Genomic DNA, 25,853 nt, shown 5'->3' with positions numbered 1-25,853 from the left:
AGTATTTCACAATCGAAGAGCTGAGTTCCTAATCAAATATTTTGTTTGGCCAATTGTCAAGGCAAATAACAGGGGTTAACCTTTCCATGTGCGTGCGACACGTGCGCACTGTAACTATCATGCTTTGATTACAGCAGCAAGTAACCCTTTGCGCGACCACAGCTGTGGCGTACATTTCTATTACCCTTACCCTGTGAATTTTGCTCCCGGGTGTTGAATGTCTATCGTGTCAAATGTGAACAAGCTGTGTTTTTCCCACAATTGCAAAATATTTAAAAAGGGCTTTACCTTTGCAGCCGAAGAGTTCAACCCGCATCGAGGGCCAAGAATTGTAGCTGGTCGGTCTGATACGGATGTAGCGAGCTTGGATGGGCTTGTTAAAACTGCTGTTGACTGGGGTGGTTTGGTCCACGTTACCATCAAATGTCTGTCCATTATGCAGGCGAAAGTAGAAGACAAATTAGAAAAACAAAAGAAGATTAGAAAAACAAAAACACAAAGTTATTGCTTGCCTATTATAAACAGTATAGCGTGTCTACAGAAGTCTTTGTCTTTCAGCCAAACGTGTCAGGTGCTTTTTTTTCTGTCTAGAGGGAAAAAAGAGACAATCACTTAAATGTTCTGCTTTTAAGATGGGACAATCTCTTGGCTTATATTCAAATGTAAGGTCCCTGAAGTCTCCACATCGTAGTGCAACCATTAGCGCTTCAGTTTTTATATCATGAAAATAGCAACAAGGGGTCGTACAAAGTGGCCTAAATCATTCATTGTATGTTCCATCTGCAGTTGAACCGGGAAAATCGGTTTCTTTTTTGTATACCGTACGTTCTTATTGGAGATAGTGTCATCATTTGTAGGTCTGTGCTTGTTCAAAGCAGTCCTAAACAGATTCCTTCCAAAAAATGGCATTGTGTACACTACATACTTACTACCGTTGAAAATTTATACCTGTGTCTCAATTCCAATAAAAGTTACTTTGGAAATTGCTTGTGGATGTCAATGGAATCCATTCGAGGCTCATGTGGAAAACCAATCCGTTTTTGTTTATGACTAGATTTGTTAACTGAACTGTGCCGAGACAATTGCTATACTAAGCAGGATTGGGAGAACAGACATTTTAATCCTCTACCTGCGGCCCTGTCTCAGGTCCTCCATTGGTCACATACACCCAGGTACTTCGGTCATTACTGTACTGCACCTGGTACGCTGTCACTCGCTCCCTCCAAATCCCCGATGGATCCACGCTGCCCTGAATGATAACTCCCTCTACCTGCAGTTGCTTGGCCAAATCTACCTCAAACCATGGGGATTCCTTGTCATTCCTGGCCGGGCACCAGCCACCGACAATCGAATCTACTCCATGGTAGTTCAGCCGGCCGTTGTGAGGCTCGCAGTTACCAGACGCGTTTATTCGCTCGTTGAAAACGCTGGAGGCAGTGATACTGGAGTCAGGAATACTTCCGTCCTCCATTCCAAGCCGTTCACCGCATAAGCGTCCGTCCACTTGAAGTTCAACAAACAAAACCAAAAGCAACATCAGTTGAGAATTGGGGTTTTAATGTGCACAATGTAGTTCAACGGATCTAAGGAGGCCACACTTTTTATACTAGCGGTGATTCGTAGACTAATTACGGCACTTCAAGTTCATTTCCCAGAAACGCTCTGCTTTGACTTTCCTTTTCAGGCTATTTCTTGGTTTACGCTGCGTTTGAGAATACTTTATGATGAAGTAAGGTGGGTATAGTCGTTTGATAATGAAATATCCATGATTTTTCTCAAATTGCATGTATGCAATATCCATGAAACCTCAATAAGATACCACGAAGTCCTGCACAAAACTGGACTTTGGAATGTAAAATGCCTCGTGCGGTAACGGGTACACCCACACACCATTGTTTGTGGCCATTGTTTGGCATGCAAGAAGTTCCTCACTTGGTCTGCTTCTCCTTTTCGCTAAGCATTTTTGTAATTAAATGTATGAAGCAATCTGAAAAAAAATCAACAAGTTGCCTTTTCCCGGTGACTTTCTCCCATTCAATCATGTTTTTCAGTTCTTCCTAAGGAAGCAGTATTCGTTGGGTGCCTGTTCCCTGAGTGCGTTCTGAACCTGCAAAGTCTGGGGTGTAGGTATGTACGTATTCTGCTGGCTAGCTCAATGAAATTGGCCTCTTTTATTCAACCCATGATTTTCCTTTCAAGTTTTTTTCTTCAATTATCTATCATTTCAAGTTGATATAGACCATATTTCTGTCCATGGAGGTACATGTATATGTACATGTACATGCGCATGCTCTGTCATGATTTTTATCGGAAAAAACACAATTTTTATTTTCAGTATTATTTATTTCTCATAAGTCTTGGTCAAAAGATTTTATCAACATTTCTACAGAGATAAAACCACACAAAATGTGTTGAAGTATTTCACAATCAAAGAGCTGAGTTCCTAATCAAATATTTCGTTTGGCCAATTGTCAAGGCAAATAACAGGGGTTAACCTTTCCATGTGCGTGCGACACGTGCGCACTGTAACTATCATGCTTTGATTACAGCAGCAAGTAACCCTTTGCGCGACCACAGCTGTGGCGTACATTTCTATTACCCTTACCCTGTGAATTTTGCTCCCGGGTGTTGAATGTCTATCGTGTCAAATGTGAACAAGCTGTGTTTTTCCCACAATTGCAAAATATTTAAAAAGGGCTTTACCTTTGCAGCCGAAGAGTTCAACCCGCATCGAGGGCCAAGAATTGTAGCTGGTCGGTCTGATACGGATGTAGCGAGCTTGGATGGGCTTGTTAAAACTGCTGTTGACTGGGGTGGTTTGGTCCACGTTACCATCAAATGTCTGTCCATTATGCAGGCGAAAGTAGAAGACAAATTAGAAAAACAAAAGAAGATTAGAAAAACAAAAACACAAAGTTATTGCTTGCCTATTATAAACAGTATAGCGTGTCTACAGAAGTCTTTGTCTTTCAGCCAAACGTGTCAGGTGCTTTTTTTCTGTCTAGAGGGAAAACAGAGACAATCACTTAAATGTTCTGCTTTTAAGATGGGACAATCTCTTGGTTTATATTCAAATGTAAGGTCCCTGAAGTCTCCACATCGTAGTGCAACCATTAGCGCTTCAGTTTTTATATCATGAAAATAGCAACAAGGGGTCGTACAAAGTGGCCTAAATCATTCATTGTATGTTCCATCTGCAGTTGAACCGGGAAAATCGGTTTCTTTTTTGTATACCGTACGTTCTTATTGGAGATAGTGTCATCATTTGTAGGTCTGTGCTTGTTCAAAGCAGTCCTAAACAGATTCCTTCCAAAAAATGGCATTGTGTACACTACATACTTACTACCGTTGAAAATTTATACCTGTGTCTCAATTCCAATAAAAGTTACTTTGGAAATTGCTTGTGGATGTCAATGGAATCCATTCGAGGCTCATGTGGAAAACCAATCCGTTTTTGTTTATGACTAGATTTGTTAACTGAACTGTGCCGAGACAATTGCTATACTAAGCAGGATTGGGAGAACAGACATTTTAATCCTCTACCTGCGGCCCTGTCTCAGGTCCTCCATTGGTCACATACACCCAGGTACTTCGGTCATTACTGTACTGCACCTGGTACGCTGTCACTCGCTCCCTCCAAATCCCCGATGGATCCACGCTGCCCTGAATGATAACTCCCTCTACCTGCAGTTGCTTGGCCAAATCTACCTCAAACCATGGGGATTCCTTGTCATTCCTGGCCGGGCACCAGCCACCGACAATCGAATCTACTCCATGGTAGTTCAGCCGGCCGTTGTGAGGCTCGCAGTTACCAGACGCGTTTATTCGCTCGTTGAAAACGCTGGAGGCAGTGATACTGGAGTCAGGAATACTTCCGTCCTCCATTCCAAGCCGTTCACCGCATAAGCGTCCGTCCACTTGAAGTTCAACAAACAAAACCAAAAGCAACATCAGTTGAGAATTGGGGTTTTAATGTGCACAATGTAGTTCAACGGATCTAAGGAGGCCACACTTTTTATACTAGCGGTGATTCGTAGACTAATTACGGCACTTCAAGTTCATTTCCCAGAAACGCTCTGCTTTGACTTTCCTTTTCAGGCTATTTCTTGGTTTACGCTGCGTTTGAGAATACTTCATGATGAAGTAAGGTGGGTATAGTCGTTTGATAATGAAATATCCATGATTTTTCTCAAATTGCATGTATGCAATATCCATGAAACCTCAATAAGATACCACGAAGTCCTGCACAAAACTGGACTTTGGAATGTAAAATGCCTCGTGCGGTAACGGGTACACCCACACACCATTGTTTGTGGCCATTGTTTGGCATGCAAGAAGTTCCTCACTTGGTCTGCTTCTCCTTTTCGCTAAGCATTTTTGTAATTAAATGTATGAAGCAATCTGAAAAAAAATCAACAAGTTGCCTTTTCCCGGTGACTTTCTCCCATTCAATCATGTTTTTCAGTTCTTCCTAAAGAAGCAGTATTCGTTGGGTGCCTGTTCCCTGAGTGCGTTCTGAACCTGCAAAGTCTGAGGTGTAGGTATGTACGTATTCTGCTGGCGATCTCAATGAAATTGGCCTCTTTTATTCAACCCATGATTTTCCCTTTTAAGTTTTTTTCTTCAATTATCTATCATTTCAAGTTGATATAGACCATATTTCTGTCCATGGAGGTACATGTATATGTACATGTACATGTACATGCGCATGCTCTGTCATGATTTTTATCGGAAAAAACACAATTTTTATTTTCAGTATTATTTATTTCTCATAAGTCTTTGTCAAAAGATTTTATCAACATTTCTACAGAGATAAAACCACACAAAATGTGTTGAAGTATTTCACAATCGAAGAGCTGAGTTCCTAATCAAATATTTTGTTTGGCCAATTGTCAAGGCAAATAACAGGGGTTAACCTTTCCATGTGCGTGCGACACGTGCGCACTGTAACTATCATGCTTTGATTACAGCAGCAAGTAACCCTTTGCGCGACCACAGCTGTGGCGTACATTTCTATTACCCTTACCCTGTGAATTTTGCTCCCGGGTGTTGAATGTCTATCGTGTCAAATGTGAACAAGCTGTGTTTTTCCCACAATTGCAAAATATTTAAAAAGGGCTTTACCTTTGCAGCCGAAGAGTTCAACCCGCATCGAGGGCCAAGAATTGTAGCTGGTCGGTCTGATACGGATGTAGCGAGCTTGGATGGGCTTGTTAAAACTGCTGTTGACTGGGGTGGTTTGGTCCACGTTACCATCAAATGTCTGTCCATTATGCAGGCGAAAGTAGAAGACAAATTAGAAAAACAAAAGAAGATTAGAAAAACAAAAACACAAAGTTATTGCTTGCCTATTATAAACAGTATAGCGTGTCTACAGAAGTCTTTGTCTTTCAGCCAAACGTGTCAGGTGCTTTTTTTTCTGTCTAGAGGGAAAACAGAGACAATCACTTAAATGTTCTGCTTTTAAGATGGGACAATCTCTTGGTTTATATTCAAATGTAAGGTCCCTGAAGTCTCCACATCGTAGTGCAACCATTAGCGCTTCAGTTTTTATATCATGAAAATAGCAACAAGGGGTCGTACAAAGTGGCCTAAATCATTCATTGTATGTTCCATCTGCAGTTGAACCGGGAAAATCGGTTTCTTTTTTGTATACCGTACGTTCTTATTGGAGATAGTGTCATCATTTGTAGGTCTGTGCTTGTTCAAAGCAGTCCTAAACAGATTCCTTCCAAAAAATGGCATTGTGTACACTACATACTTACTACCGTTGAAAATTTATACCTGTGTCTCAATTCCAATAAAAGTTACTTTGGAAATTGCTTGTGGATGTCAATGGAATCCATTCGAGGCTCATGTGGAAAACCAATCCGTTTTTGTTTATGACTAGATTTGTTAACTGAACTGTGCCGAGACAATTGCTATACTAAGCAGGATTGGGAGAACAGACATTTTAATCCTCTACCTGCGGCCCTGTCTCAGGTCCTCCATTGGTCACATACACCCAGGTACTTCGGTCATTACTGTACTGCACCTGGTACGCTGTCACTCGCTCCCTCCAAATCCCCGATGGATCCACGCTGCCCTGAATGATAACTCCCTCTACCTGCAGTTGCTTGGCCAAATCTACCTCAAACCATGGGGATTCCTTGTCATTCCTGGCCGGGCACCAGCCACCGACAATCGAATCTACTCCATGGTAGTTCAGCCGGCCGTTGTGAGGCTCGCAGTTACCAGACGCGTTTATTCGCTCGTTGAAAACGCTGGAGGCAGTGATACTGGAGTCAGGAATACTTCCGTCCTCCATTCCAAGCCGTTCACCGCATAAGCGTCCGTCCACTTGAAGTTCAACAAACAAAACCAAAAGCAACATCAGTTGAGAATTGGGGTTTTAATGTGCACAATGTAGTTCAACGGATCTAAGGAGGCCACACTTTTTATACTAGCGGTGATTCGTAGACTAATTACGGCACTTCAAGTTCATTTCCCAGAAACGCTCTGCTTTGACTTTCCTTTTCAGGCTATTTCTTGGTTTACGCTGCGTTTGAGAATACTTCATGATGAAGTAAGGTGGGTATAGTCGTTTGATAATGAAATATCCATGATTTTTCTCAAATTGCATGTATGCAATATCCATGAAACCTCAATAAGATACCACGAAGTCCTGCACAAAACTGGACTTTGGAATGTAAAATGCCTCGTGCGGTAACGGGTACACCCACACACCATTGTTTGTGGCCATTGTTTGGCATGCAAGAAGTTCCTCACTTGGTCTGCTTCTCCTTTTCGCTAAGCATTTTTGTAATTAAATGTATGAAGCAATCTGAAAAAAAATCAACAAGTTGCCTTTTCCCGGTGACTTTCTCCCATTCAATCATGTTTTTCAGTTCTTCCTAAAGAAGCAGTATTCGTTGGGTGCCTGTTCCCTGAGTGCGTTCTGAACCTGCAAAGTCTGAGGTGTAGGTATGTACGTATTCTGCTGGCGATCTCAATGAAATTGGCCTCTTTTATTCAACCCATGATTTTCCCTTTTAAGTTTTTTTCTTCATTTCAAGTTGATATAGACCATATTTCTGTCCATGGAGGTACATGTATATGTACATGTACATGTACATGCGCATGCTCTGTCATGATTTTTATCGGAAAAAACACAATTTTTATTTTCAGTATTATTTATTTCTCATAAGTCTTTGTCAAAAGATTTTATCAACATTTCTACAGAGATAAAACCACACAAAATGTGTTGAAGTATTTCACAATCGAAGAGCTGAGTTCCTAATCAAATATTTTGTTTGGCCAATTGTCAAGGCAAATAACAGGGGTTAACCTTTCCATGTGCGTGCGACACGTGCGCACTGTAACTATCATGCTTTGATTACAGCAGCAAGTAACCCTTTGCGCGACCACAGCTGTGGCGTACATTTCTATTACCCTTACCCTGTGAATTTTGCTCCCGGGTGTTGAATGTCTATCGTGTCAAATGTGAACAAGCTGTGTTTTTCCCACAATTGCAAAATATTTAAAAAGGGCTTTACCTTTGCAGCCGAAGAGTTCAACCCGCATCGAGGGCCAAGAATTGTAGCTGGTCGGTCTGATACGGATGTAGCGAGCTTGGATGGGCTTGTTAAAACTGCTGTTGACTGGGGTGGTTTGGTCCACGTTACCATCAAATGTCTGTCCATTATGCAGGCGAAAGTAGAAGACAAATTAGAAAAACAAAAGAAGATTAGAAAAACAAAAACACAAAGTTATTGCTTGCCTATTATAAACAGTATACCGTGTCTACAGAAGTCTTTGTCTTTCAGCCAAACGTGTCAGGTGCTTTTTTTTCTGTCTAGAGGGAAAACAGAGACAATCACTTAAATGTTCTGCTTTTAAGATGGGACAATCTCTTGGTTTATATTCAAATGTAAGGTCCCTGAAGTCTCCACATCGTAGTGCAACCATTAGCGCTTCAGTTTTTATATCATGAAAATAGCAACAAGGGGTCGTACAAAGTGGCCTAAATCATTCATTGTATGTTCCATCTGCAGTTGAACCGGGAAAATCGGTTTCTTTTTTGTATACCGTACGTTCTTATTGGAGATAGTGTCATCATTTGTAGGTCTGTGCTTGTTCAAAGCAGTCCTAAACAGATTCCTTCCAAAAAATGGCATTGTGTACACTACATACTTACTACCGTTGAAAATTTATACCTGTGTCTCAATTCCAATAAAAGTTACTTTGGAAATTGCTTGTGGATGTCAATGGAATCCATTCGAGGCTCATGTGGAAAACCAATCCGTTTTTGTTTATGACTAGATTTGTTAACTGAACTGTGCCGAGACAATTGCTATACTAAGCAGGATTGGGAGAACAGACATTTTAATCCTCTACCTGCGGCCCTGTCTCAGGTCCTCCATTGGTCACATACACCCAGGTACTTCGGTCATTACTGTACTGCACCTGGTACGCTGTCACTCGCTCCCTCCAAATCCCCGATGGATCCACGCTGCCCTGAATGATAACTCCCTCTACCTGCAGTTGCTTGGCCAAATCTACCTCAAACCATGGGGATTCCTTGTCATTCCTGGCCGGGCACCAGCCACCGACAATCGAATCTACTCCATGGTAGTTCAGCCGGCCGTTGTGAGGCTCGCAGTTACCAGACGCGTTTATTCGCTCGTTGAAAACGCTGGAGGCAGTGATACTGGAGTCAGGAATACTTCCGTCCTCCATTCCAAGCCGTTCACCGCATAAGCGTCCGTCCACTTGAAGTTCAACAAACAAAACCAAAAGCAACATCAGTTGAGAATTGGGGTTTTAATGTGCACAATGTAGTTCAACGGATCTAAGGAGGCCACACTTTTTATACTAGCGGTGATTCGTAGACTAATTACGGCACTTCAAGTTCATTTCCCAGAAACGCTCTGCTTTGACTTTCCTTTTCAGGCTATTTCTTGGTTTACGCTGCGTTTGAGAATACTTCATGATGAAGTAAGGTGGGTATAGTCGTTTGATAATGAAATATCCATGATTTTTCTCAATTGCATGTATGCAATATCCATGAAACCTCAATAAGATACCACGAAGTCCTGCACAAAACTGGACTTTGGAATGTAAAATGCCACGTGCGGTAACGGGTACACCCACACACCATTGTTTGTGGCCATTGTTTGGCATGCAAGAAGTTCCTCACTTGGTCTGCTCTCCTTTCGCTAAGCATTATTGTAATTAAATGTATGAAGCAATCTGAAAATAAATCAACAAGTTGCCTTTTCCCGGTGACTTTCTCCCATTCAATCATGTTTTTCAGTTCTTCCTAAAGAAGCAGTATTCGTTGGGTGCCTGTTCCCTGAGTGCGTTCTGAACCTGCAAACTCTGAGGTGTAGGTATGTACGTATTCTGCTCGCGATCTCAATGAAATTGCCTCTTTATTCAACCCATGATTTTCCGTTTTAAGTTTTTTTCTTCATTTCAAGTTGATATAGACCATATTTCTGTCCATGGAGGTACATGTATATGTACATGTACATGTACATGCGCATGCTCTGTCATGATTTTTATCGGAAAAAACACAATTTTTATTTTCAGTATTATTTATTTCTCATAAGTCTTTGTCAAAAGATTTTATCAACATTTCTACAGAGATAAAACCACACAAAATGTGTTGAAGTATTTCACAATCGAAGAGCTGAGTTCCTAATCAAATATTTTGTTTGGCCAATTGTCAAGGCAAATAACAGGGGTTAACCTTTCCATGTGCGTGCGACACGTGCGCACTGTAACTATCACGCTTTGATTACAGCAGCAAGTAACCCTTTGCGCGACCACAGCTGTGGCGTACATTTCTATTACCCTTACCCTGTGAATTTTGCTCCCGGGTGTTGAATGTCTATCGTGTCAAATGTGAACAAGCTGTGTTTTTCCCACAATTGCAAAATATTTAAAAAGGGCTTTACCTTTGCAGCCGAAGAGTTCAACCCGCATCGAGGGCCAAGAATTGTAGCTGGTCGGTCTGATACGGATGTAGCGAGCTTGGATGGGCTTGTTAAAACTGCTGTTGACTGGGGTGGTTTGGTCCACGTTACCATCATAATGTCTGTCCATTATGCAGGCGAAAGTAGAAGACAAATTAGAAAAACAAAAGAAGATTAGAAAAACAAAAACACAAAGTTATTGCTTGCCTATTATAAACAGTATACCGTGTCTACAGAAGTCTTTGTCTTTCAGCCAAACGTGTCAGGTGCTTTTTTTTCTGTCTAGAGGGAAAACAGAGACAATCACTTAAATGTTTCTGCTTTTAAGATGGGACAATCTCTTGGTTTTATATTCAAAATGTAAGGTCCCTGAATGTCTCCACATCGTAGTGCAACCATTAGCGCTTCAGTTTTTTATATCATGAAAATAGCAACAAGGGGTCGTACAAAGTGGCCTATAATCATTCATTGTATGTTCCATCTGCAGTTGAACCGGAAAATCGGTTTCTTTTTTGTATACCGTACGTTCTTATTGGAGATAGTGTCATCATTTGTAGGTCTGTGCTTGTTCAAAAAGCAGTCCTAAACAGATTCCTTCCAAAAATGGCATTGTGTACACTACATACTTACTACCGTTGAAAATTTATACCTGTGTCTCATTCCAATAAAAGTTACTTTGGAAATTGCTTGTGGATGTCAATGGAATCCATTCGAGGCTCATGTGGAAAACCAATCCGTTTATGTTATGACTAGATTTGTTAACTGAACTGTGCCGAGACAATTGCTATACTAAGCAGGATTGGGAGAACAGACATTTTAATCCTCTACCTGCGGCCCTGTCTCAGGTCCTCCATCGGTCACATACACCCAGGTACTTCGGTCATTACTGTACTGCACCTGGTACGCTGTCACTCGCTCCCTCCAAATCCCCGATGGATCCACGCTGCCCTGAATGATAACTCCCTCTACCTGCAGTTGCTTGGCAAATCTACCTCAAACCATGGGGATTCCTTGTCATTCCTGGCCGGGCACAGCCACCGACAATCGAATCTACTCCAAGGTAGTTCAGCCGGCCGTTGTGAGGCTCGCAGTTACCAGACGCGTTTATTCGCTCGTTGAAAACGCTGGAGGCAGTGAATACTGGAGTCAGGAATACTTCCGTCCTCCATTCCAAGCCGTTCACCGCATAAGCGTCCGTCCACTTGAAGTTCAACAAACAAAACCAAAAGCAACATCAGTTGAGAATTGGGGTTTTAATGTGCACAATGTAGTTCAACGGATCTAAGGAGGCCACACTTTTTATACTAGCGGTGATTCGTAGACTAATTACGGCACTTCAAGTTCATTTCCCAGAAACGCTCTGCTTTGACTTTCCTTTTCAGGCTATTTCTTGGTTTACGCTGCGTTTGAGAATACTTCATGATGAAGTAAGGTGGGTATAGTCGTTTGATAATGAAATATCCATGATTTTTCTCAAATTGCATGTATGCAATATCCATGAATCCTCAATAAGATACCACGAAGTCCTGCACAAAAACTGGACTTTGGAATGTAAAAGGCCTCGTGCGGTAACGGGTACACCCACACACCATTGTTTGTGGCCATTGTTTGGCATGCAAGCAGTTCCTCACTTGGTCCTGCTTCTCCTTTTCGCTAAGCATTTTTTGTAATTAAATGTATGAAGCAATCTGAAAAAAAATCAACAAGTTGCCTTTTCCCGGTGACTTTCTCCCATTCAATCATGTTTTTTCAGTTCTTCCTAAAGAAGCAGTATTCGTTGGGTGCCTGTTCCCTGAGTGCGTTCTGAACCTGCAAAGTCTGAGGTGTAGGTATGTACGTATTCTGCTGGCGATCTCAATGAAAATTGGCCTCTTTTATTCAACCCATGATTTTCCCTTTTAAGTTTTTTTCTTCAATTATCTTCATTTCAAGTTGATATAGACCATATTTCTGTCCATGGAGGTACATGTATATGTACATGTACATGTACATGCGCATGCTCATGTCATGATTTTTATCGGAAAAAAACACAATTTTTATTTTCAGTATTATTTATTTCTCATAAGTCTTTGTCAAAAGATTTTATCAACATTTCTACAGAGATAAAAACCACACAAAATGTGTTGAAGTATTCACAAATCGAAGAGCTGAGTTCCTAATCAAATATTTTGTTTTGGCCAATTGTCAAGGCAAATAACAGGGGTTAACCTTCCATGTGCGTGCGACACGTGCGCACTGTAACTATCATGCTTTGATTACAGCAGCAAGTAACCCTTTGCGCGACCACAGCTGTGGCGTACATTTCTATTAACCCTTACCCCTGTGAATTTTGCTCCCGGGTGTTGAATGTCTATCGTGTCAAATGTGAACAAGCTTGTGTTTTTCCCACAATTTGCAAAAATATTTAAAAAGGGCTTTACCTTTGCAGCCGAAGAGTTCAACCCGCATCGAGGGCCAAGAATTGTAGCTGGTCGGTCTGATACGGATGTAGCGAGCTTGGATGGGCTTGTTAAAACTGCTGTAGACTGGGGTGGTTTGGTCCACGTTACCATCAAATGTCTGTCCATTATGCAGGCGAAAGTAGAAGACAAATTAGAAAAACAAAAGAAGATTAGAAAAACAAAAACACAAAGTTATTGCTTGCCTATTATAAACAGTATAGCGTGTCTACAGAAGTCTTTGTCTTTCAGCCAAACGTGTCAGGTGCTTTTTTTTCTGTCTAGAGGGAAAAAAGAGACAATCACTTAAATGTTCTGCTTTTAAGATGGGACAATCTCTTGCTTATATTTCAAATGTAAGGTCCCTGAAGTCTCCACATCGTAGTGCAACCATTAGCGCTTCAGTTTTTTATATCATGAAAATAGCAACAAGGGGTCGTACAAAGTGGCCTAAATCATTCATTGTATGTTCCATCTGCAGTTGAACCGGGAAAATCGGTTTCTATTTTGTATACCGTACGTTCTTATTGGAGATAGTGTCATCATTTTGTAGGTCTGTGCTTGTTCAAAGCAGTCCTAAACAGATTCCTTCCAAAAAATGGCATTGTGTACACTACATACTTACTACCGTTGAAAATTTATACCTGTGTCTCAATTCCAATAAAAGTTACTTTGGAAATTGCTTGTGGATGTCAATGGAATCCATTCGAGGCTCATGTGGAAAACCAATCCGTTTTTGTTTATGACTAGATTTGTTAACTGAACTGTGCCGAGGACAATTGCTATACTAAGCAGGATTGGGAGAACAGACATTTAATCCTCTACCTGCGGCCCTGTCTCAGGTCCTCCATTGGTCCACATACACCCAGGTACTATCGGTCATTACTGTACTGCAACCTGGTACGCTGTCACTCGCTCCCTCCAAATCCCCGATGGATCCACGCTGGCCCTGAATGATAACTCCCTCTACCTGCAGTTGCTTGGCCAAATCTACCTCAAACCATGGGGATTCCTTGTCATTCCTGGCCGGGCACCAGCCACCGACAATCGAATCTACTCCATGGTAGTTCAGCCGGCCGTTGTGAGGCTCGCAGTTACCAGACGCGTTTATTCGCTCGTTGATAAACGCTGGAGGCAGTGATACTGGAGTCAGGAATACTTCCGTCCTCCATTCCAAGCCGTTCACCGCATAAGCGTCCGTCCACTTGAAGTTCAACAAACAAAACCAAAAGCAACATCAGTTGAGAATTGGGTTTTAATGTGCACAATGTAGTTCAACGGATCTAAGGAGGCCACACTTTTTATACTAGCGGTGATCGTAGACTAATTACGGCACTTCAAGTTCATTTCCCAGAAACGCTCTGCATTGACTTTCCTTTTCCAGGCTATTTCTTGGTTTACGCTGCGTTTGAGAATACTTTATGATGAAGTAAGGTGGGTATAGTCGTTTGATAATGAATATCCATGATTTTTCTCCAAATTGCATGTATGCAATTATCCATGAAACCTCAATAAGATACCACGAAGTCCTGCACAAAACTGGACTTTGGAATGTTAAAATGCCTCGTGCCGGTAACGGGTACACCACACACCACCATTGTTTGTGGCCATTGTTTGGCATGCATGAAGTTCCTCACTTGGTCTGCTTCATCCTTTTCGCTAAGCATTTTTGTAATTAAATGTATGAAGCAATCTGAAAAAAAATCAACAAGTTGCCTTTTCCCGGTGACTTTCTCCCATTCAATCATGTTTTTCAGTTCTTCCTAAGGAAGCAGTATCGTTGGGTGCCTGTTCCCTGAGTGCGTTCTGAACCTGCAAAGTCTGGGGAGTAGGTATGTACGTATTCTGCTGGCTAGCTCAATGAAATTGGCCTCTTTTATTTCAACCCATGATTTTCCTTTTCAAGTTTTTTTCTTCAATTATCTATCATTTCAAGTTGATATAGACCATATTTCTGTTCATGGAGGTACATGTATATGTACATGTACATTGCGCATGCTCTGTCATGATTTTTATCGGAAAAAACACAATTTTTATTTTCAGTATTATATATTTCTCATAAGTCTTGGTCAAAAGATTTTTATCAACATTTCTACAGAGATAAACCACAACAAAATGTGTTGAAGTATTTCACAATCAAAGAGCTGAGTTCCTAATCAAATATTTCGTTTGGCCAATTGTCAAGGCAAAATAACAGGGGGTTAACCTTTCCATGTGCGTGCGAACACGTGCGCACTGTAACATACATGCTATGATTACAGCAGCAAGTAACCCCTTTGCGCGACCACAGCTGTGGGCGTACATTTCTATTACCCTTACCCTGTGATATTTTGCTCCGGGTGTTGAATGTCTATCGTGTCAAATGTGAACAAGCTGTGTTTTTTCCCACAATTGCAAAATATTTAAAAAGGGCTTTACCTTTGCAAAGCCGAAGAGTTCAACCCGCATCGAGGGCCAAGAATTGTAGCTGGTCGGTCTGATACGGTATGTAGCGAGCTTGGATGGGCTTGTTAAAACTGCTGTTGACTGGGGTGGTTTGGTCCACGTTACCATCAAATGTCTGTCCATTATGCAGGCGAAAGTAGAAGACAAATAAAGTTATTGCTTGCCTATTATAAACAGTATAGCGTGTCTACAGAAGTCTTTGTCTTTCAGCCAAACGTGTCAGGTGCTTTTTTTCTGTCTAGAGGGAAAACAGAGACAATCACTTAAATGTTCTGCTTTTAAGATGGGACAATCTCTTGGTTTATATTCAAATGTAAGGTCCCTGAAGTCTCCACATCGTAGTGCAACCATTAGCGCTTCAGTTTTTATATCATGAAAATAGCAACAAGGGGTCGTACAAAGTGGCCTAAATCATTCATTGTATGTTCCATCTGCAGTTGAACCGGGAAAATCGGTTTCTTTTTTGTATACCGTACGTTCTTATTGGAGATAGTGTCATCATTTGTAGGTCTGTGCTTGTTCAAAGCAGTCCTAAACAGATTCCTTCCAAAAAATGGCATTGTGTACACTACATACTTACTACCGTTGAAAATTTATACCTGTGTCTCAATTCCAATAAAAGTTACTTTGGAAATTGCTTGTGGATGTCAATGGAATCCATTCGAGGCTCATGTGGAAAACCAATCCGTTTTTGTTTATGACTAGATTTGTTAACTGAACTGTGCCGAGACAATTGCTATACTAAGCAGGATTGGGAGAACAGACATTTTAATCCTCTACCTGCGGCCCTGTCTCAGGTCCTCCATTGGTCACATACACCCAGGTACTTCGGTCATTACTGTACTGCACCTGGTACGCTGTCACTCGCTCCCTCCAAATCCCCGATGGATCCACGCTGCCCTGAATGATAACTCCCTCTACCTGCAGTTGCTTGGCCAAATCTACCTCAAACCATGGGGATTCCTTGTCATTCCTGGCCGGGCACCAGCCACCGACAATCGAATCTACTCCATGGTAGTTCAGCCGGCCGTTGTGAGGCTCGCAGTTACCAGACGCGTTTATTCGCTCGTTGAAAACGCTGGAGGCAGTGATACTGGAGTCAGGAATACTTCCGTCCTCCATTCCAAGCCGTTCACCGCATAAGCGTCCGTCCACTTGAAGTTCAACAAACAAAACCAAAAGCAACATCAGTTGAGAATTGGGGTTTTAATGTGCACAATGTAGTTCAACGGATCTAAGGAGGCCACACTTTTTATACTAGCGGTGATTCGTAGACTAATTACGGCACTTCAAGTTCATTTCCCAGAAACGCTCTGCTTTGACTTTCCTTTTCAGGCTATTTCTTGGTTTACGCTGCGTTTGAGAATACTTCATGATGAAGTAAGGTGGGTATAGTCGTTTGATAATGAAATATCCATGATTTTTCTCAAATTGCATGTATGCAATATCCATGAAACCTCAATAAGATACCACGAAGTCCTGCACAAAACTGGACTTTGGAATGTAAAATGCCTCGTGCGGTAACGGGTACACCCACACACCATTGTTTGTGGCCATTGTTTGGCATGCAAGAAGTTCCTCACTTGGTCTGCTTCTCCTTTTCGCTAAGCATTTTTGTAATTAAATGTATGAAGCAATCTGAAAAAAAATCAACAAGTTGCCTTTTCCCGGTGACTTTCTCCCATTCAATCATGTTTTTCAGTTCTTCCTAAAGAAGCAGTATTCGTTGGGTGCCTGTTCCCTGAGTGCGTTCTGAACCTGCAAAGTCTGAGGTGTAGGTATGTACGTATTCTGCTGGCGATCTCAATGAAATTGGCCTCTTTTATTCAACCCATGATTTTCCCTTTTAAGTTTTTTTCTTCAATTATCTATCATTTCAAGTTGATATAGACCATATTTCTGTCCATGGAGGTACATGTATATGTACATGTACATGTACATGCGCATGCTCTGTCATGATTTTTATCGGAAAAAACACAATTTTTATTTTCAGTATTATTTATTTCTCATAAGTCTTTGTCAAAAGATTTTATCAACATTTCTACAGAGATAAAACCACACAAAATGTGTTGAAGTATTTCACAATCGAAGAGCTGAGTTCCTAATCAAATATTTTGTTTGGCCAATTGTCAAGGCAAATAACAGGGGTTAACCTTTCCATGTGCGTGCGACACGTGCGCACTGTAACTATCATGCTTTGATTACAGCAGCAAGTAACCCTTTGCGCGACCACAGCTGTGGCGTACATTTCTATTACCCTTACCCTGTGAATTTTGCTCCCGGGTGTTGAATGTCTATCGTGTCAAATGTGAACAAGCTGTGTTTTTCCCACAATTGCAAAATATTTAAAAAGGGCTTTACCTTTGCAGCCGAAGAGTTCAACCCGCATCGAGGGCCAAGAATTGTAGCTGGTCGGTCTGATACGGATGTAGCGAGCTTGGATGGGCTTGTTAAAACTGCTGTTGACTGGGGTGGTTTGGTCCACGTTACCATCAAATGTCTGTCCATTATGCAGGCGAAAGTAGAAGACAAATTAGAAAAACAAAAGAAGATTAGAAAAACAAAAACACAAAGTTATTGCTTGCCTATTATAAACAGTATAGCGTGTCTACAGAAGTCTTTGTCTTTCAGCCAAACGTGTCAGGTGCTTTTTTTTCTGTCTAGAGGGAAAAAAGAGACAATCACTTAAATGTTCTGCTTTTAAGATGGGACAATCTCTTGGCTTATATTCAAATGTAAGGTCCCTGAAGTCTCCACATCGTAGTGCAACCATTAGCGCTTCAGTTTTTATATCATGAAAATAGCAACAAGGGGTCGTACAAAGTGGCCTAAATCATTCATTGTATGTTCCATCTGCAGTTGAACCGGGAAAATCGGTTTCTTTTTTGTATACCGTACGTTCTTATTGGAGATAGTGTCATCATTTGTAGGTCTGTGCTTGTTCAAAGCAGTCCTAAACAGATTCCTTCCAAAAAATGGCATTGTGTACACTACATACTTACTACCGTTGAAAATTTATACCTGTGTCTCGATTCCAATAAAAGTTACTTTGGAAATTGCTTGTGGATGTCAATGGAATCCATTCGAGGCTCATGTGGAAAACCAATCCGTTTTTGTTTATGACTAGATTTGTTAACTGAACTGTGCCGAGACAATTGCTATACTAAGCAGGATTGGGAGAACAGACATTTTAATCCTCTACCTGCGGCCCTGTCTCAGGTCCTCCATTGGTCACATACACCCAGGTACTTCGGTCATTACTGTACTGCACCTGGTACGCTGTCACTCGCTCCCTCCAAATCCCCGATGGATCCACGCTGCCCTGAATGATAACTCCCTCTACCTGCAGTTGCTTGGCCAAATCTACCTCAAACCATGGGGATTCCTTGTCATTCCTGGCCGGGCACCAGCCACCGACAATCGAATCTACTCCATGGTAGTTCAGCCGGCCGTTGTGAGGCTCGCAGTTACCAGACGCGTTTATTCGCTCGTTGAAAACGCTGGAGGCAGTGATACTGGAGTCAGGAATACTTCCGTCCTCCATTCCAAGCCGTTCACCGCATAAGCGTCCGTCCACTTGAAGTTCAACAAACAAAACCAAAAGCAACATCAGTTGAGAATTGGGGTTTTAATGTGCACAATGTAGTTCAACGGATCTAAGGAGGCCACACTTTTTATACTAGCGGTGATTCGTAGACTAATTACGGCACTTCAAGTTCATTTCCCAGAAACGCTCTGCTTTGACTTTCCTTTTCAGGCTATTTCTTGGTTTACGCTGCGTTTGAGAATACTTTATGATGAAGTAAGGTGGGTATAGTCGTTTGATAATGGAATATCCATGATTTTTCTCAAATTGCATGTATGCAATATCCATGAAACCTCAATAAGATACCACGAAGTCCTGCACAAAACTGGACATTGGAATGTAAAATGCCTCGTGCGGTAACGGGTACACCCACACACCATTGTTTGTGGCCATTGTTTGGCATGCAAGAAGTTCCTCACTTGGTCTGCTTCTCCTTTTCGCTAAGCATTTTTGTAATTAAATGTATGAAGCAATCTGAAAAAAAATCAACAAGTTGCCTTTTCCCGGTGACTTTCTCCCATTCAATCATGTTTTTCAGTTCTTCCTAAGGAAGCAGTATTCGTTGGGTGCCTGTTCCCTGAGTGCGTTCTGAACCTGCAAAGTCTGGGGTGTAGGTATGTACGTATTCTGCTGGCTAGCTCAATGAAATTGGCCTCTTTTATTCAACCCATGATTTTCCTTTCAAGTTTTTTTCTTCAATTATCTATCATTTCAAGTTGATATAGACCATATTTCTGTCCATGGAGGTACATGTATATGTACATGTACATGCGCATGCTCTGTCATGATTTTTATCGGAAAAAACAAAAATTTTTATTTTCAGTATTATTTATTTCTCATAAGTCTTTGTCAAAAGATTTTATCAACATTTCTACAGAGATAAAACCACACAAAATGTGTTGAAGTATTTCACAATCGAAGAGCTGAGTTCCTAATCAAATATTTCGTTTGGCCAATTGTCAAGGCAAATAACAGGGGTTAACCTTTCCATGTGCGTGCGACACGTGCGCACTGTAACTATCATGCTTTGATTACAGCAGCAAGTAACCCTTTGCGCGACCACAGCTGTGGCGTACATTTCTATTACCCTTACCCTGTGAATTTTGCTCCCGGGTGTTGAATGTCTATCGTGTCAAATGTGAACAAGCTGTGTTTTTCCCACAATTGCAAAATATTTAAAAAGGGCTTTACCTTTGCAGCCGAAGAGTTCAACCCGCATCGAGGGCCAAGAATTGTAGCTGGTCGGTCTGATACGGATGTAGCGAGCTTGGATGGGCTTGTTAAAACTGCTGTTGACTGGGGTGGTTTGGTCCACGTTACCATCAAATGTCTGTCCATTATGCAGGCGAAAGTAGAAGACAAATTAGAAAAACAAAAGAAGATTAGAAAAACAAAAACACAAAGTTATTGCTTGCCTATTATAAACAGTATAGCGTGTCTACAGAAGTCTTTGTCTTTCAGCCAAACGTGTCAGGTGCTTTTTTTTCTGTCTAGAGGGAAAACAGAGACAATCACTTAAATGTTCTGCTTTTAAGATGGGACAATCTCTTGGTTTATATTCAAATGTAAGGTCCCTGAAGTCTCCACATCGTAGTGCAACCATTAGCGCTTCAGTTTTTATATCATGAAAATAGCAACAAGGGGTCGTACAAAGTGGCCTAAATCATTCATTGTATGTTCCATCTGCAGTTGAACCGGGAAAATCGGTTTCTTTTTTGTATACCGTACGTTCTTATTGGAGATAGTGTCATCATTTGTAGGTCTGTGCTTGTTCAAAGCAGTCCTAAACAGATTCCTTCCAAAAAATGGCATTGTGTAAACTACATACTTACTACCGTTGAAAATTTATACCTGTGTCTCAATTCCAATAAAAGTTACGTTGGAAATTGCTTGTGGATGTCAATGGAATCCATTCGAGGCTCATGTGGAAAACCAATCCGTTTTTGTTTATGACTAGATTTGTTAACTGAACTGTGCCGAGACAATTGCTATACTAAGCAGGATTGGGAGAACAGACATTTTAATCCTCTACCTGCGGCCCTGTCTCAGGTCCTCCATTGGTCACATACACCCAGGTACTTCGGTCATTACTGTACTGCACCTGGTACGCTGTCACTCGCTCCCTCCAAATCCCCGATGGATCCACGCTGCCCTGAATGATAACTCCCTCTACCTGCAGTTGCTTGGCCAAATCTACCTCAAACCATGGGGATTCCTTGTCATTCCTGGCCGGGCACCAGCCACCGACAATCGAATCTACTCCATGGTAGTTCAGCCGGCCGTTGTGAGGCTCGCAGTTACCAGACGCGTTTATTCGCTCGTTGAAAACGCTGGAGGCAGTGATACTGGAGTCAGGAATACTTCCGTCCTCCATTCCAAGCCGTTCACCGCATAAGCGTCCGTCCACTTGAAGTTCAACAAACAAAACCAAAAGCAACATCAGTTGAGAATTGGGGTTTTAATGTGCACAATGTAGTTCAACGGATCTAAGGAGGCCACACTTTTTATACTAGCGGTGATTCGTAGACTAATTACGGCACTTCAAGTTCATTTCCCAGAAACGCTCTGCTTTGACTTTCCTTTTCAGGCTATTTCTTGGTTTACGCTGCGTTTGAGAATACTTTATGATGAAGTAAGGTGGGTATAGTCGTTTGATAATGAAATATCCATGATTTTTCTCAAATTGCATGTATGCAATATCCATGAAACCTCAATAAGATACCACAAAGTCCTGCACAAAACTGGACATTGGAATGTAAAATGCCTCGTGCGGTAACGGGTACACCCACACACCATTGTTTGTGGCCATTGTTTGGCATGCAAGAAGTTCCTCACTTGGTCTGCTTCTCCTTTTCGCTAAGCATTTTTGTAATTAAATGTATGAAGCAATCTGAAAAAAAATCAACAAGTTGCCTTTTCCCGGTGACTTTCTCCCATTCAATCATGTTTTTCAGTTCTTCCTAAGGAAGCAGTATTCGTTGGGTGCCTGTTCCCTGAGTGCGTTCTGAACCTGCAAAGTCTGGGGTGTAGGTAGGTACGTATTCTGCTGGCGATCTCAATGAAATTGGCCTCTTTTATTCAACCCATGATTTTCCCTTTTAAGTTTTTTTCTTCAATTATCTATCATTTCAAGTTGATATAGACCATATTTCTGTCCATGGAGGTACATGTATATGTACATGTACATGCGCATGCTCTGTCATGATTTTTATCGGAAAAAACACAATTTTTATTTTCAGTATTATTTATTTCTCATAAGTCTTTGTCAAAAGATTTTATCAACATTTCTACAGAGATAAAACCACACAAAATGTGTTGAAGTATTTCACAATCGAAGAGCTGAGTTCCTAATCAAATATTTTGTTTGGCCAATTGTCAAGGCAAATAACAGGGGTTAACCTTTCCATGTGCGTGTGACACGTGCGCACTGTAACTATCATGCTTTGATTACAGCAGCAAGTAACCCTTTGCGCGACCACAGCTGTGGCGTACATTTCTATTACCCTTACCCTGTGAATTTTGCTCCCGGGTGTTGAATGTCTATCGTGTCAAATGTGAACAAGCTGTGTTTTTCCCAGAATTGCAAAATATTTAAAAAGGGCTTTACCTTTGCAGCCGAAGAGTTCAACCCGCATCGAGGGCCAAGAATTGTAGCTGGTCGGTCTGATACGGATGTAGCGAGCTTGGATGGGCTTGTTAAAACTGCTGTTGACTGGGGTGGTTTGGTCCACGTTACCATCAAATGTCTGTCCATTATGCAGGCGAAAGTAGAAGACAAATTAGAAAAACAAAAGAAGATTAGAAAAACAAAAACACAAAGTTATTGCTTGCCTATTATAAACAGTATAGCGTGTCTACAGAAGTCTTTGTCTTTCAGCCAAACGTGTCAGGTGCTTTTTTTTCTGTCTAGAGGGAAAAAAGAGACAATCACTTAAATGTTCTGCTTTTAAGATGGGACAATCTCTTGGCTTATATTCAAATGTAAGGTCCCTGAAGTCTCCACATCGTAGTGCAACCATTAGCGCTTCAGTTTTTATATCATGAAAATAGCAACAAGGGGTCGTACAAAGTGGCCTAAATCATTCATTGTATGTTCCATCTGCAGTTGAACCGGGAAAATCGGTTTCTTTTTTGTATACCGTACGTTCTTATTGGAGATAGTGTCATCATTTGTAGGTCTGTGCTTGTTCAAAGCAGTCCTAAACAGATTCCTTCCAAAAAATGGCATTGTGTAAACTACATACTTACTACCGTTGAAAATTTATACCTGTGTCTCAATTCCAATAAAAGTTACGTTGGAAATTGCTTGTGGATGTCAATGGAATCCATTCGAGGCTCATGTGGAAAACCAATCCGTTTTTGTTTATGACTAGATTTGTTAACTGAACTGTGCCGAGACAATTGCTATACTAAGCAGGATTGGGAGAACAGACATTTTAATCCTCTACCTGCGGCCCTGTCTCAGGTCCTCCATTGGTCACATACACCCAGGTACTTCGGTCATTACTGTACTGCACCTGGTACGCTGTCACTCGCTCCCTCCAAATCCCCGATGGATCCACGCTGCCCTGAATGATAACTCCCTCTACCTGCAGTTGCTTGGCCAAATCTACCTCAAACCATGGGGATTCCTTGTCATTCCTGGCCGGGCACCAGCCACCGACAATCGAATCTACTCCATGGTAGTTCAGCCGGCCGTTGTGAGGCTCGCAGTTACCAGACGCGTTTATTCGCTCGTTGAAAACGCTGGAGGCAGTGATACTGGAGTCAGGAATACTTCCGTCCTCCATTCCAAGCCGTTCACCGCATAAGCGTCCGTCCACTTGAAGTTCAACAAACAAAACCAAAAGCAACATCAGTTGAGAATTGGGGTTTTAATGTGCACAATGTAGTTCAACGGATCTAAGGAGGCCACACTTTTTATACTAGCGGTGATTCGTAGACTAATTACGGCACTTCAAGTTCATTTCCCAGAAACGCTCTGCTTTGACTTTCCTTTTCAGGCTATTTCTTGGTTTACGCTGCGTTTGAGAATACTTTATGATGAAGTAAGGTGGGTATAGTCGTTTGATAATGAAATATCCATGATTTTTCTCAAATTGCATGTATGTAATATCCATGAAACCTCAATAAGATACCACAAAGTCCTGCACAAAACTGGACATTGGAATGTAAAATGCCTCGTGCGGTAACGGGTACACCCACACACCCAATCTGATGTTGCTGAAACAGCACATTGTCAAAACACGGGGAAGGACTAATGTTTAACCCGGAATTCCCTGAATGGTGCACTGTCTCAACTCAAAGAAACGTCTCCGTCAGGCTGAGGCGCTTAAAAGAACACCTACATATTCTTTCGAAAGGAGGGATCTGTGTTGGCCAAGAAATTTTGGGATTGTGTACGTATAGCCCAGGATCATCTCTGTAGATGCAGGGACCTCAACTAGTTGCAAAGCTGACAAAATGTCAACGAAAATTTTTCAGAAGAGGCCGAGAAAGGTGAGGGATGTCATTTGAAAAATGGCTGCTGAGAAGACTTGGGAACATTCACTTTTGGGGGGATAGGTTTGTTTGGTGCGGATAATTAAAAAAATTATCGGTTACCTGCTAAAATTTCAAACTCAAATGAAATCTGAAGGACCAAAAACACATCGTTTTTGTGTCAGGGATTTCAGCTGCCCGCAATGGGACTCCAAACTTTGAGTTCACACTGTTTTTAATGGAGTTTGAATTATTTTCAAGATGTATTTTTTGCGTTGGGGAGATGTTAATTATATATAACAGTTTGCCCTTACCCAACGTATATTAATAAGCACTTTATGCTCAGTGCTTGTCCAAGAGCTTGCGAAAAAACCTCACAAGCTTACTCGCAAAGCGGGGAAAGAACCGCTACGCTAAGCCACTCCCCCAACAACACCCCCCACCAATTTAGTTTTCTTTTAAGCAATTTTGAATGTAAGAATTCTATTTCTAAGAACGGTAATATATAAATCTTTGAGAACACTTTAGCTACATGTGTTTCCACTATTCGTTATTCTTCAGAACACTCTTTAGAACATAGGCTGACAAAATTTTCATAAAACATTATTTTTTTTATTTGGTGTGGATACTAGTTTCCTCCACAAATCATCCGTTTGCTGCGATAACATGGATAGTCTTTCGAGCGTTTGTATCTTTGCCCGAATGCCAGGTGCTTGTCTAGAAAGGGTTGTTATAACTACCTCTCTCCTTATGTAAAGTCAGGGGATACTTATGCACCGAGGGGATAGTAGCTGTAACAATGAACGGGGCGCCATCTTGACTGGTATTATTGTCTAGGCCTATACTCTGTCAATCCGATCTTCGAATTTTGGACCGTAAAAAGTACTGTCCAGGCCTGTTGAGAACTTACCCTGCAAATAAAGCCTCGCTCTTTGAGGTCCATAGTAATTTTGCTGGTTTCCCAAGGCAGACGAAGCCGTAAGGTGGTTATCTGGGATGCCCCCATCCTTCATGCCAAGAGGTTTCGCCGTGGAGCAAGTATAAAAGACACCTATCAAACACAAAACGACTTGTTCATACTTCACACAAAAGCAAAATATTTAAAAGCTGGGAAATCACAAAAGTTTAAATCATTTAAACTCGAGCGAAATTTCCCTGCAAATCTTGCATAATGTCAGAGCCACTTTATGCAGTCACCTGTAGGAATTAACTGGCCAGTCCTGGAGAGATATGGCAGATATGTCCAATCCTCAAAAGTAAGCAATCGTTTAGAGCTGGTACAGCTATTTGGCCAGCGTGTGTTACCAAAACAATTCCAACCGTTCATAAAAGTATGTCAAGGCGCCAGTCCTCCTCTGGTCATAAAAGTATGTCAAGGCGCCAGTCCTCTTCGGGTCATAAAAGTATGTCAAGGCGCCAGTCCTCCTCGGGTCATAAAAGTATGTCAAGGCGCCAGTCCTCCTCGCAACAGCTTTGAGTCGACGCACATGCGTATGAGGTTTCAGACAGTGAATGAGCTGCCATAGAAGACAGTAATAAATACACCCGCTTCGAAAAAAGGGGGGAAATACAGGTTTTTCGGGTGTTCAAGACACATATCAAGTTAAAGCATATTTCCTCATCTGTCAGTTTTCCTTCCGTTTTTAGTGACTTTTGAAAATATGTGTTTCCAGAGAGGACAATTCTTATTAACATTCCCATAGCCCACGGTTATTTTGAAAAAGATAACTACAATCCAGTGCAAAACAGAACACTTTTCAAGACCCCATTCCCTCCAATGCTTTTGGAAATACAAGGTAGTAGCACTGCTGGTGGATTTCATCTTTATTAATTTATAATTCTTATAAATTATCCAGTCCAAGAGCCAAGAAATTCCCCCTAAATAGTGAATTTAACAGCATGCAAATTGCAATGTGGTCTGCGCAGGTTACTACCTGCGCAGAC

General features: G+C 41.5%; 2 protein-coding genes across 2 annotated transcripts in view; both read right to left on the bottom strand.

Moving 5' to 3' along the window:
• Nucleotides 1-1,117: 1,117 nt before the first annotated feature.
• LOC147797713 (uncharacterized) lies at nt 1,118-20,934 on the bottom strand. The gene is made up of 16 exons (XM_087142469.1): nt 20,461-20,934; nt 19,620-19,758; nt 18,045-18,463; nt 17,204-17,342; nt 15,623-16,041; nt 13,368-13,601; nt 12,380-12,518; nt 10,952-11,099; nt 9,942-10,081; nt 8,377-8,795; nt 7,536-7,674; nt 5,966-6,384; nt 5,125-5,263; nt 3,544-3,917; nt 2,704-2,842; nt 1,118-1,503 (listed from the first exon to the last, which is right to left on the bottom strand). The coding sequence occupies exons 1-16, from the start codon at nt 20,866-20,868 to the stop codon at nt 1,118-1,120; spliced, it is 4,200 nt and encodes a 1,399-aa protein (XP_086998595.1). The 5' UTR covers nt 20,869-20,934.
• A 1,915-nt stretch (nt 20,935-22,849) lies between these two features.
• Nucleotides 22,850-25,853, bottom strand: part of LOC147797712 (uncharacterized) — a 29,760-nt gene continuing 26,756 nt past the window's right edge. Inside the window, exons 2-3 of the mRNA XM_087141925.1 lie at nt 24,820-24,960; nt 22,850-23,250 (exon numbers count right to left, since the gene is read on the bottom strand). Coding sequence (XP_086998051.1) covers nt 22,865-23,250; nt 24,820-24,960 — 527 coding nt within the window. The 3' untranslated portion in view covers nt 22,850-22,864. The remainder of the gene's footprint in view (nt 23,251-24,819; nt 24,961-25,853) is intronic.

Source organism: Acanthaster planci, linkage group LG10, assembly GCF_054643075.1.
Source record: "Acanthaster planci isolate LZ-2023a linkage group LG10, COTS_SCS, whole genome shotgun sequence".
Taxonomy (NCBI): domain Eukaryota; kingdom Metazoa; phylum Echinodermata; class Asteroidea; order Valvatida; family Acanthasteridae; genus Acanthaster; species Acanthaster planci.
The sequence above is the reverse complement of the archived record's forward strand: the minus strand, read 5'-3'. Positions and strand labels throughout refer to the sequence as shown.

Coding starts and splice junctions, on each gene's coding strand:
- LOC147797713 (XM_087142469.1), bottom strand. CDS start 20,868: ATGTTGCTTTTGGTTTTGTTTGTTGAACTTCAAGTGGACGGACGCTTA. Junction 17,343..18,044: donor GACCTGAGACAGGGCCGCAG/GTAGAGGATTAA, acceptor CATAATGGACAG/ACATTTGATGGTAACGTGGA. Junction 7,675..8,376: donor GACCTGAGACAGGGCCGCAG/GTAGAGGATTAA, acceptor CATAATGGACAG/ACATTTGATGGTAACGTGGA.